Source organism: Scyliorhinus canicula, chromosome 20, assembly GCF_902713615.1.
Source record: "Scyliorhinus canicula chromosome 20, sScyCan1.1, whole genome shotgun sequence".
NCBI lineage: Eukaryota > Metazoa > Chordata > Chondrichthyes > Carcharhiniformes > Scyliorhinidae > Scyliorhinus > Scyliorhinus canicula.
The window spans coordinates 17,015,601-17,028,142 of record NC_052165.1 but is presented as its reverse complement, the minus strand read 5'-3'; the positions used below and the strand labels follow the sequence as shown (position 1 = coordinate 17,028,142).

The 12,542-nt window shown below is 40.0% G+C and overlaps 1 protein-coding gene across 5 annotated transcripts in view; it reads right to left on the bottom strand.

Moving 5' to 3' along the window:
- The window catches only part of grip1 (glutamate receptor interacting protein 1), a 480,409-nt gene that overhangs the window by 71,966 nt on the left and 395,901 nt on the right, over nucleotides 1-12,542 (bottom strand). For 4 of the 5 annotated variants that reach the window (XM_038780539.1, XM_038780540.1, XM_038780538.1 and 1 more), the window contains 2 exons: nucleotides 10,818-10,987; nucleotides 5,330-5,485 (listed from right to left, as the gene is read on the bottom strand). In XM_038780539.1, coding sequence (XP_038636467.1) covers nucleotides 5,330-5,485; nucleotides 10,818-10,987 — 326 coding nt within the window. The remainder of the gene's footprint in view (nucleotides 1-5,329; nucleotides 5,486-10,817; nucleotides 10,988-12,542) is intronic. The other variant, XM_038780542.1, reaches the window with a different exon arrangement.

Sequence of the window (12,542 nt, the reverse complement as noted above, 5' to 3'; positions counted from 1 at the left end):
TGGGTACAAATTGGCAAAGGCCCCGAAATACAGCGTTTTGGCGAATGCCTGTTTTGCATTTCAGGTATTGGGCTCAGTAGTAAGATCATCGATGTTTTTCATATATATTAAGGCCTTTGACTTACTGGTGCAGGGCACAATTTAAAAGCTTGCAAATAACTTGGAAGTTTAGTGAACAGTGAGGAAGAGACTTCAAGACAACATAGACAGTCTGGTGAAATGGGCAGGCACAGAGCAGAAAACATTCAATGCAGGAAAGTGTTGTGTTTGGTAGAAAGAATGAGGAAAGTCAAGTTACGATGAATGTAAAAAATTGTCATATTTTATACATTTTTTGCTGTAGTTATCAAAACCTGGGTTAAGATGCATACAGACAGTATGTTTGCTACAACAGTGATTAAGGTGTCGCAAAAGTTAGGTGATCATTGATTTACAGGTGAAGTGTTCTGCTAAAAGATCCTGAGAACCACTTACTTGTTTACAGGTAGCTAGCTAATGGACTATTGTTTAGGTTTGAAGGGCCCTTGGGGTGTAGTTAATTTATGAGGGGTTTGATGTTTGGTCAAATAAGTCACGGTGAATCTTGTAAGAGGAGACAAAAGAATGCCTCATGCTTTGGGTACAGAAGATATAGTTAATGGGAGGAGCCAGGTCTATCCGAAAAATTAGTTCTTCCTAGGATTTTAATCTGAACAGTTCTTCAGTTTTGGTTCTGAAAGGTTCTCTCTCCAACAAGTGTGCACAGAGAAAAGCAAGTAAAACCATGGCTGTTAACTTTATTCATATTCATGAGTGGTTTTTAATTTATATCGGTTTGCTTAATTGGAATAGAGTGGCAGGTTTAGGAAGTTACGAATTCTTATTTAACTTAAGAACTGTTGTAACTGTTAACAGTAAAGCTATTTCTTTGTTACTAATTTGGTTAATTCCGTGATTAAATTAAAGTTTGTTTGACCATAAAAGACACCTATTATCACTCCAGAACTTCCTCACAGTTTTACAAATTGAAAATAGTTGGGTTCTCATTCGGGGTCTACACAAAACTCAATGCCAAGCAGAATGATACAATCTTAAAATAGATGAACGAGCAGAGACATTGAGTGGTGTTGGTGCACAAACCGTTGAAAGTTGTAGGACAGGTTAACAAAGCAGTTAATAAAACATATAGGGTCCTGGTTTTATTAATCGAGGGATACAGCACAAAGCCAGGAGATTTTGCAGGATCTGTGTAAGACACTAGCTTGAACCCAGCTGGAGTTTTGGAGGGGGTATAGAGATTCAGGCTGATTGAGATGAGGGATTAGAGTTATCTGGATAGACTGAAGAAGTTGAGAGGAAATTTAATAAAACGGCATAAAATCATAAACGGCATGGATGGAATAAAAAAAGTGAAACTGTGCCCAAAGGTTGAAGGGTCATTAACAATAGGCTACAGACTTGAGGTGATTGGCAAACGATAGAAGCCACATGAGGAAAATGTTCACAATGGGCGGTTACTGCCTGGTAGCTGGTGGAAACAGGTTCAGCAGCAACTTGCAAAAAGGAACTGGATAAATACCCAAAGCTGAAAAATTGACAGGCATAAAGAAGAAAAAGAGTCAAAGAGTGGGACTGACTTGATCGCTCTTCGAAAGAGCCCAATGCAGACTGATGGGCTGAATGGATTCCTTCTGTATCTGTTATTCTACAACTCTATCACTCCCTTCAGGGCACGAAGTGAGATCTTTGTGGAGAAGTAGCTAAGTAACTACAACTATACAGAGGAAAACACATTCATATCTATATCGAATCCATCATTTCAATTTCTTTCTCCCACAGTCATTCTGGAATTGCTATGACCCATTTTTACAACAATGTGAATTCTTACAAATAAATCTAATCCAAACAACTATATATCCTGATGTAATATATTGTGGTTATCCTCAAAAGTCATTCCACCAACAATACTGGTTTCTTTATTATTTTCCCCGCTAGTGCAATTGCCATCAAAATGTCCCTCCCTTCACATGACATTACATCTATCTTTAGAAGAATGTTATGGCCGATATTTCTGGATTGCATACCAATGAGATTTCACAGCACTGCAATGACTTCCAAGAATAACATAACCACAATACATATATTATGTAAAATAACAGCTGTGTACGCACTCAAACGCAAAGTTACTCGATACAGAATATTTTTAATTGATCCAAATGCATGCACACCAAGCATCAGATTAATCATTTTTAAAATTCTGGTTTGTTTTGAGGTACCATGGTTCCACTCTCTTCAAAATGCCAAGATGATTATTTGTTTCATAAGGTTTGGAGTAATTGAAGAAAGGGACGTAGGCAAGTCAAGAAGCAAACGTTCAGTTTTAAAAAGCACTAATCTTGCTTTAGGATCTACAAGTAGTAAAAGTACATGGGCTTCCGAATGTAGGCTAATCAGTCACTTCACATGCAAAGAGCTGAAAGATTTTGAAACCTTTCATGTGAAAGTCCTTTCACTGTGCAAGCCATTGTAGGAATGCTAAAAACCAGATGAGACACGTCTATTTTACTAATGCGGCCTACATTTTGGCCTGTCAGGGTTTTTTTTTAAAACATGAAAATCTAGACGTTAGTGCCATCTTGATGGCCAAATGTCCAACGTAATGTACAGGCAAAACATTCATAATTTAAGCAGAGGGGGTGAAATCAACAGTAAACCGTTAATATGCAATTCTCCATTTTGCTCCTGGGTCTCTAGAGTTTTTACACTGATTTAGACAGATTCCCATCATCTGGGACCCTCATAGAAATCAATCGACCACTAGAGTGAAAGTGCCAAAAAGTGCAGCTGCATTCTGGATTAGTGTTGAAAACTTCATTCCTTCAGAGTTAGACTCATGAGTTTTGCCTATCTGGCCGTCACATATTGTTTAATGTTTAAGCCGAAAATATTCATGGTTCACTTTGTTGGATTAGTTAAAAGGATAGGATGAAATCAGCAATAATTTCTGCTCCTGATCATCACGAGTAACCCTCTTTAAGGAAGTGGATGTTGGGGGTTGGCTGCTATTGTACCATCGCTAAACGAGTCGGCTGTTAGCACTGACTTAAGTTGACGCGTAGTTACGCTCATTAGATAAGTCCCTCGAAAGTTGCTGGCACTGATAGAATTAGAATCAGTATGAAGAAAGGGAGAAAGTAGGAAGGAAAAAGAGATATAGAAATAGGCCAAAAAAAATTATGCCAAAAGATATCATGGTCTTGGGAACTATTTGACTTTTAAACGGTTTACAAATAGTAAGACTCCTCCAATGAAAGCACACATCTGGTTTTCTGTAATTTTAGTATTCTACTCCATTATTGATGCTAACTATTGCTGGCTGATTTTAAGAGATGGCTTTTGGTTGAAGATAGACATTTATACAGTATTTCATATGTGAATATCACAGTGTGGGCCAGAGTATGGAATCCTGCTCTGTGGTCCCTCCGCAATCACTTCTGACAATTTTGGTGAACTATTCCTGCGCACGCCTGATAAGATTTGAGAGATTATTCTTTTAGAACTTAAATTTGGCAGCACTTGTTAATTGATCCTTTTAGCTGCAAGCTGTGATTTCAAATACGAGTGTTGATTTAGCATAGATCTGGCATTACATTTTCTTTTTTTTAAATAAATTTACAATACCCAATTAATTTTTTTTTCCAAATAAGGTGCAGTTTAGCGTGGCCAATTCACCTACCCGGCACATTTTTGAGTTGTGGGGGCGAAACCCAAGCAAACACGGGGAGAATGTGCAAACTCCACATAAACAGTGACCCAGAGCCGAGATCAAACCTGGGACCTCGACGCCATGAGGCAGCAGTGATAACCACTGCGCCACCGTGCTGCCCCGGCATGACATTTTCTAACCAGCTCATTTCTATTGCAGTGGCTAAAAATTGGGCTTCAACAAAACTTGGACTGCTCGTGCGTAGTGCTGCTCAATTTCAGCGTTCACAGCCATCATTAAAACCACCACGAAGATGAGTTCAAATAAATTATTAACCCATCTCACAAAGAAGCAAAGAAGTAAATTCCCAATGGCTATTTTTAGTCAGCTTCCTGCCTTAAATGCTCATTCATAAAATTATAGTTATCTGTGACTCATTTTTCATGAATACAATGACGAAGAAATAAATAAAATGACTAAAGTTTCTATAGCGCGTTAGGTATTGGCATATAAGCAGCTAGGCATGTTTTCCTGGGTTTGGATCGTTTGGTTTTTATTTTATTAAGAACTGTATCATTTTGGTTTCCATTTAAAAACGCATCTTACAGTCACTGTCCGTGTGGAGTTTGCACATTCTCCCCGTGTCTGCGTGGGTTTCGCCCCCACAACCCAAAAGATGTGCAGGTTAGGTGGATTGGCCACGCTAAATTGCCCCTTAATTGGAAAAAATAATTGGGTACGCTAAATTTATTTTTAAAAAACGCATCTTGCACAACAACATGCACGCTGTAATTAGAATATCAGGTCACAACAACCTGCTCTGAATTGCTGCTGAGCAGGGAAATTTCTTTTGGAAGGAAGCTGCTGGATGGGGAAGAGGGAGGCCTGGTCGCAGGAGAATTATGGTCAGAGGTTGTGACACCCACAAGGTTCACTTATGTTCCGGCTCATTCCTCAGAAAATGCACTTCACCCAATGCATTCACTTACGAATATTGCCACAATAAATATGATGTGGAGTAAAAAAATAATTTTAGTTTTAACGCTGACCACTCCCCATCCTGCCCATTTTCTCTTGATCATGTTGGGAGTGGCTGGTCTCCACTCAACACCAACCCACAGAAAATCTGAGAGAGACCAGCTGTTCAACAGCACGGTCTAAATCAAAACTGGGTTGTTCTACCCTGGCACTGCTGTGGCATTTGATATGTTGCTCAAACTTCTGTGCTGTCAGAGCACTGTGAAGTAAAATTATTTCTATGTATACTGAAAACGTAGCTCTTTCAGAAAATATATTTTAAGGGATTGACTCCACTTAGCACACAGAAGGAATCGTCCCCAACACTTGAATTATTTACAATATGCATCATCTATGGGTTGTACACTGTTACACTGCTACTGACAGATAAATTAATATCTAAATTCAGACATATTGATCTTCGATACACTAGCTCAGGTAGAGCAAGTTAACAGCGCTACAATAGTCGTAAACTTAAGCTGTAATGTTACAAGTGAATGCTCAAACATATTTATCCATAGAATGACTTGATTATTTTATTAGAGGTTTCAACCCATGCAAACAGAACATGGGACAGAAATCTGGTGAATTAAAGGACAGGAGGAAATAAAAAGTGTGGAACATTACGAAGATTGTTTTGAGGAGAAGGTTTCTGGCATTTCAAGGTCGTCATCCTACAATGGTCAGGGTGGTAGGTGTTATAGGGTTGGTAGGTGAGGAAGTTGCTGCTGTTGCTCCCACAAGTATCCCAGGCAAGTTGTCTGCTGCTCCTTTGAACCCTGACTGTCCACATGAAGGATGATGGGAATCGCACACAAAAAAAGACAGAACGGAGCAGAAAAGAGGGAAAGACAACAGAATTATACAGATCGCAACGTCGAACAGAGGAGAAAACAGTTTTGAATAGAAAGAACGATGACCTTATTCATCACCTACTGAAACGGCTCTTTTTTATTGACATATGTACAAAACGGGCTGGATTCTTCCGGCCTGCCCGCCCAAAGAATGCCACGGGTGAGATGCAGACAATGGATACGTCCATTGATCTCGGGCGGGATTCTCCGGTCGGCGGGCGGGCGCGGCCAAAGAATCCTGGCCAGCGTCTCCAAACCATCACCAGAATTCTCCAGGCCTCCCAATGTAATATAATGGTAGACTGTTGAAACTCTCAAAAGAAATGGCTGAAAATAGATGCTTACACCATTTCTCCGAGGTTCCACCAGTCTCCAAGTTGTGATGGGACATTGGGAGAAGTCCCAAGGAACGTCAAGGGTGGTGCTCCATATTCAACGTACCACACTTTTGAAATCAATCTTCAAACAACCACGTGTGAAATAACAGTGTGAGACTGCACGGTGTGAAACTTTTCACTTTTACTTTCCACACAACTTTTCCCGGGCATATAAAAAGCTGCAGGAAACAACCAAGTACTTTGGAAGGCGAAGTGATTGATAAACTATATTTTGAAATGTTACCAGAGTGTAGGGGGTATATTTTCCTCTTTTGTGAAAATTTTTTTTTTTTTGAGGCACCAACTTATTTTATGTCTATTAGCTGCCAAGGAAAACTGGGAGTTTACATCAGCTGGTTTTGTCCAAACATGAATTTGAAAATAGGAATGACAGAAAACAGGCCAATCACAATATAACTACATCAATGTGACCTTCTCAATCAAGCTGACTAGAACCTAACCAGAGACCAAAGCAAATTACTGCGGATGCTGGGATCTGAAACAAAAACAGAAAATGCTGGACAATCTCAGCAGGTCTGGCAGCATCTGTGGAGAGAGAAGAGAGCTAACATTTCGAGACTGGATGACTCTTTGTCAAAGCCGTCAGAGTTTTGACAAAGGCCCATCCAGACTCGAAAAATTAGCTCCCTTCTCTCTCCACAGATGCTGTCAGACCTGCTGAGATTGTCCAGCATTTTCTGTTTGCGAACCCGAGACAGACTGGCTGCCACAAAAGGGCATTCTATTCTTTCGGATTGCCACACCAAAAGGGCTAGGGAACTGTCCACGGGAGCACTCAGGGAAAATTCCCACACGCCCAACGTGCACCTGGATATAACCACCACGACAAACAGTAAATATTTGACCGGTCAGGGGAGCCACATTACCCTCACGAAACATGACCTTTTGTTCTGCTCTCTCCGCAGATGTTGCCAGAGCCGCTGAGTATTGCTACCACTTTCCTATTTTTATTTCAGATTTCCAGCAGTCGCAGTATTTTGCTTTTATTACAGCAAAATATTCTGTTCACCCAGCTGTGGATGAAGTGGACGGCCCAACAAATATGTTATAAAGCCTGTTTTACAGAGAAGAGAATCGGGTCTTGTGCGACTGACTGATTGAGCGTGTCAGCTCCAACCTTGGCTCACACTCTCAGTGTCACCTTCCTCAACTTCAGCTGGTAGCCCTGACAGTTAGATAGTATATTCAACGCACATCAAATATTTACACACAGAAATGAATAAATTTAATAGCTGACAAATCAGACATAAATTAATTTATTCGTCACAGTGTTTAAATGTCATACAGTGTAGTGACTACAATTCAAAAGCACTTGATTCGTTGAAAAGTGTTTTTGGATCTCAAAGAGATTGTGAAAGTTGCCTCAGAAATGACAGTCTTTCTTCTAAAACAGGTTAAAGTCCAACAGGTTTGTTTCGAATCACCAGCTTTTGGAGCTCTGCTCCTTCCTCAGGTGAATGAAGAGGTGGGTTCCAGAAACATGTATATAGACAAAGTCAAAAATGCAAGACGACACTTTGAATGCGAGTCTTTGCAGGTAATTAAGTCTTTGCAGGTCCAGATGGAGCAACTGGAGGGAGGGATAATCACAGGTTAAAGAGGTGTAAATTGTCTCAAGCCAGGACAGTTGGTAGGATTTTGCTCCATCGGACATGTAAAGACCAGTCCAACGCCGGCATCACATCATCATGATCATGGCTGATTATGCAACTTAATCGTTCAATCCTGCTTTCTCCCATAATCTTTGATCCCGTTCACCCTGGGTGCTTTATTTAACTGCTTCTTGAAAACATATGTTTTGGCCTCAAGGACTTCCTGTTGGAACGAATTCCACAGGCTCACCGCTCTCTGGGTGAAGAAATTTCTCCTAATTTCTTCCTTCACCTGAGGAAGGGGCAGTGCTCCGAAAGCTAATGATTCGAAACAAACCTGTTAGACTTTAACCTGGTGTTGTAAGACTTCTTACTGTGCTCACCCCAGTCCAACGCCGGCATCTCCACACCATTTCTTCTAAATGTTTTAGTATTTCATTCACTTCTATTTTTAAAAATCCAATACTTTAGTTGCCTGAACACCCCTATGTGTTCATACTTCCACCGTCTCAATATTAATTGACTGACTTGTAGCTGTTTATTAATCTGAGTGTATCAATATCTTGTTATTTCACTTAGGCCGACACTGAAAGCATCATTTCCCCCAATATGTCCATTCACCTACCAACAGCGGCTGGCAAGGCACTTGTAAGCAGCTCATTCAAATTAATGAATTTTTGACAAAATTGCCAATTGTAAATTAATTAATTTGAGTCGGCGAGCTCCCAGTTTGGAGCGGCTACCAGAAAGGGTCAAGTAATATTGAGACTGCTACTGGAAGTCAGCTTAATAAGCGGAATGCAACTGCATCCCTCTGTGGGTCCGTCGTTAATTACTTTTCCACAGTAAGTGATGGTTACACTCATGCATCAAAATCTTAAACCTTCTTTACTCCAATGGGAATGCTCAAATAGGTCCCCCCCCCCTTCAATTCCTTCATTAGCAAGGCTGCATGATTTTATTGCATTTCCCTTTCAGAGTAATCAACCAGCTTTTCTTTCCTATTGTCAATCCCTATTGTCAAGCAAAACACTTGACAACGATAGTCTGAAAATAATATTTTTTTTTGTCTGCTGCTCTTTGTTGGGTTGATCTCATTCACCTATTTAACATTTCAACTTTTCTGTTCGACTTTAAAGAGAGGAAAATATACCCACTGTTTTGCATACCTCAGTTCGACTGCATAAAGCCAATTTAAAAAAATTACATGCATTATAATTTGGTGAATACGACAAAGACATTTACTGATTCTGTACTCCAAGCAGGGAACCACACTCTGAATCAGTAGGGCCAGAGATTGGGGGGGACCACAATACAACATCAACTCTTAAGATTCACAATTTCTTCGAGTATCGCTCCACACTGGGATGCGTGGAATCAGCAAATTCATTTTAATTGTTTAAAACGATTGCAAAGAAAAACATTTGCATAATCGCACCCAAACATGTGTTCCAGATTGTCAACAGGCAAAAGATAAATCAAACCCCCAGGGTATCAACTGACACACTCCAAGTTGCACGTGATTTAAGTTGGAATTGAGGTACAAAACATGTACCAGACTGGTACAGGTGATGCATTCAAAAGTGCAATAAGATTCCCATTTGTCAAAAAAGTCATGATCTCATCTTTCTATTTTAGGAGGCAATGTATTCCCACCAGGCTAAAGAGTGACTTAGTCAAAATGTGTAGGAATTATTTTTGTTCAAATTTTAGTTGTTCACATCAAAAATTCAATTAGTGGTAAATGATCTCCTTAAAAAGGTGGATCACCGTGATATGTTGTGTATATTTCTAATGCAATTTTAAAAATGTACGGTTTTTCTGGAGATGGAAATCTTTAAAAGAGATTATCTGCTTTTTCTGCAATTAAACTGCTGATCAAATCGGTTTCAAACTGTCATCAATAACACTTTTCTTTTTGTTAAGACTGGGCATAGTTCTTTAGGGAAATGCGAAACATTAATCGGTGTACACCGCTGTTAATTCTCATCCCCTGTTATAACAGTACTTCACGTCTGTTCAGTGCTAGGCCAGGGCTAATATTGCACAGAACCGTTTCGTCTCGAGGCAGACCCCAGACCCTCTTGGATCCCAATGTTCTGGAATCTTCCCATTGCATTCCAAATCACCATGGAGGAGAAGAGGGAAATTCTGCACATAGAATTTTGCACAGAGCACGGTGCTTTATTGCCATGGGCTGCAGTTCCATATCGGGCTGCTGGGAATTCCTTGTTAATTGGAAAAAGTCTGAACAGACAAGGAAAATCCAGGTGCCCAGCATCAGTAAAGAAAAATGAATATTCCTATGTTTAAAAAGTTACTAATGAGCTAACGGAACTGTGTTCAGTATCCAAAAGTAAACCTAGTAAAAACGAAACTGGAAGGAGGAGGAATTTAAAAATACATAAAAATGTAGAGAATTTTTGAAATATATATCATATAATTTTTTTAGTGGCATCCAGTGCACGTTCCTGCATGGCACTGCTTTGGGCCATTTCTTGCATGGGCCATTACCTGCATGGCACTGCATAGTGTCATTTTCTGCATGCACTGCATTGGGCCATTTTGTGCATGGCACGGCATTGGACCACTTCCTGCATTGGGACATTTCATGCATGGCACTGCATTGGGCCATTTTTGATTTTGTGCTGCAATGAGTGACAAGATGTGATAAAGGGGATGTGATCAATAACTCCGCAGGATCATAGAGTTAACCATTATGGTTTGTAGGGAGACAAAGAGGTGGAGGTTGGGGGAAACACATCCATCATTTAGATGTAGCTACCTTCATCCTATCTTGTTACAGCTTGGAAGATCATTTTTGCTTGCAAATCTTTTCCAAAGACTCAAGAAGGTTTGACAAAAATGCCTGGAATTGGTCTGTGCAGGTGGCTCGCTCCACTCCCCTAACTAAAATAAGTGACCCTTCCTGTTGCATGGGTTGGATTATTTTGAGAGGGGCTGATGAAGCTCACCTCTTTAAAAGGTTATTGGTGCTTATGGAGGCACCAGTAATTCTAATTTAACTTTCAGCACTCCCACGGACATCAGAGCTGCGATCTGTGCCAATGCTGTAAACTAAATGGCACATTAATGGGCATTGGATTAGAATAACCAGACAGTGCAGCTATCCCACAGTCATCTTAAATCAGACAGGAAGGACATGTGGGCTGGAATGCTGCATTTCAATTCTCAATTGTTATTACATATATTTTTTTAGCTGTCAACTTATACCCCTCATTCCTATTAGGCAGAGAGTCCCGACACCTACCGTGTTCTGTTCCCTTCAAAGCAAGTCGCGTTTGATGGTAAGGAAGCAGCTCTAGTTTGACATGTTCGGAGGTACTGGCTAAAAGTTGAGTTGCCTCGGCTAACGTGCAATACTCCATACTGGTGCCATCGATTGAAAGGATGTGATCTCCGACATGCAATGCTCCACATCTGTGCATAAACAAACATTTTAGATTACAGGGATAACCTCATACCGCAAGAAAAAGAACCAAATATGCTGCACTAATTCGTCAGTCACAAAGAAAGTGACAAATTTTCAAATGAAAATGTAACTTCATCACTTAAGTCAAAATTGGACAGGGATTCTGCCCATCAGTCACTAACCATTTGTGATGTACCAAGAACAACAGTAAAATAAGCAATTTTGAATTCAGAAGGTGCACAATCTAAAATCTACGATACCTTTCCTCCATTTCCCCTGTCCCTCATTCCTGTAGGAGGAGCAATTCCCCCAGCACTATGACTACAACTGGAAGTTCATTGGAAAGAAAATCACAGCAAAATTGCTGTAACAGGCAGCCCGTTAGATTATTATTAGATACGGCCTGGGATTCTGGTTCTCAAAAAATAATAAAGCAGTAAATTAAACCTCTATGCTATTTGCAAAAGCGCAACATCGACAAATTAACACCACAGACTTTCCAAACAGAATCCATGTAAAGAGATATTCCAAGCATATTTTGCATAATTTGCAAATCAGACTGAAATATATTTACATTTCAGGCAGTATATTGCTAAAATTTTCCCTGTAATAAAGGCAAATAGCTTCCTACAGTGTGCACAAAATCCTAGCCTAGCGAATGATTGCAGATATTGAAGTAATTCTTTGGGGAGTTAAATTTGTTTTATGATGCTAGTTTGTCAATTATTCGGAAAGAATCTTTCAGACAAGTTTTATATTATATAGATCCACTGCTGATGGCCAAATGTGAATGACACTGAGGATAACTCAGGAAGACGGACAATTTATGTCAGCGAAACACCCCAACGGGGGACACACAAGCAACCGAAAATTATGAAAAGCGCTGAATGCGCGTGGACTAAACATGATCACATCAACCTCTCGTGTATATGCCTAGTGAACATCTTTATTAGCTCATGCAGAGGGTTTATATCACCTTAATGCCTTTGATCAATCAACCTAATCATGATGTTTCCATTACTCCAACAGGAGGTGCCTACAATTCATAATCTGCAAAAGCATGAATTACTTATCAATACTTGGGTATAGTTCCAAAACCTCTTCAAGCAATTTTCTTTAAAAAAGCAAGATGTCAGGAGTTAGGTTAATTCAACAGCAGGAATTTGCATTCATATAGCATTTTTAACACAGAACTAAACCTTGCAATGCACTTTGGATGTCAAACATCCCAAGAGGTTGAAATATTTTTTTAAATGCTGAGAGAAAGGAAGAGATATCAGAAAGGGCCACTTTAATAAGTACATGGGGAGTCCACACTGAGTAATATAAAGAAACAACGTTTTTATTTACGGCACAGTATATACACAGCCTGGTAGATCCCAACCGGGTTCCTTTCTGGTTGGTGCCTTACTGACTGACCTTTCACACTGAGGTTAATAGAGATCCGGCCCTAGCAGGGGAGCTCGTACTCCACAAGGACCACGAGGGAGATAATCATTATCACCCCGTCTACCCCCGTGCAGGCTATTCCAGTCACCAAAGCTTGATGTATTTTGATTGAAA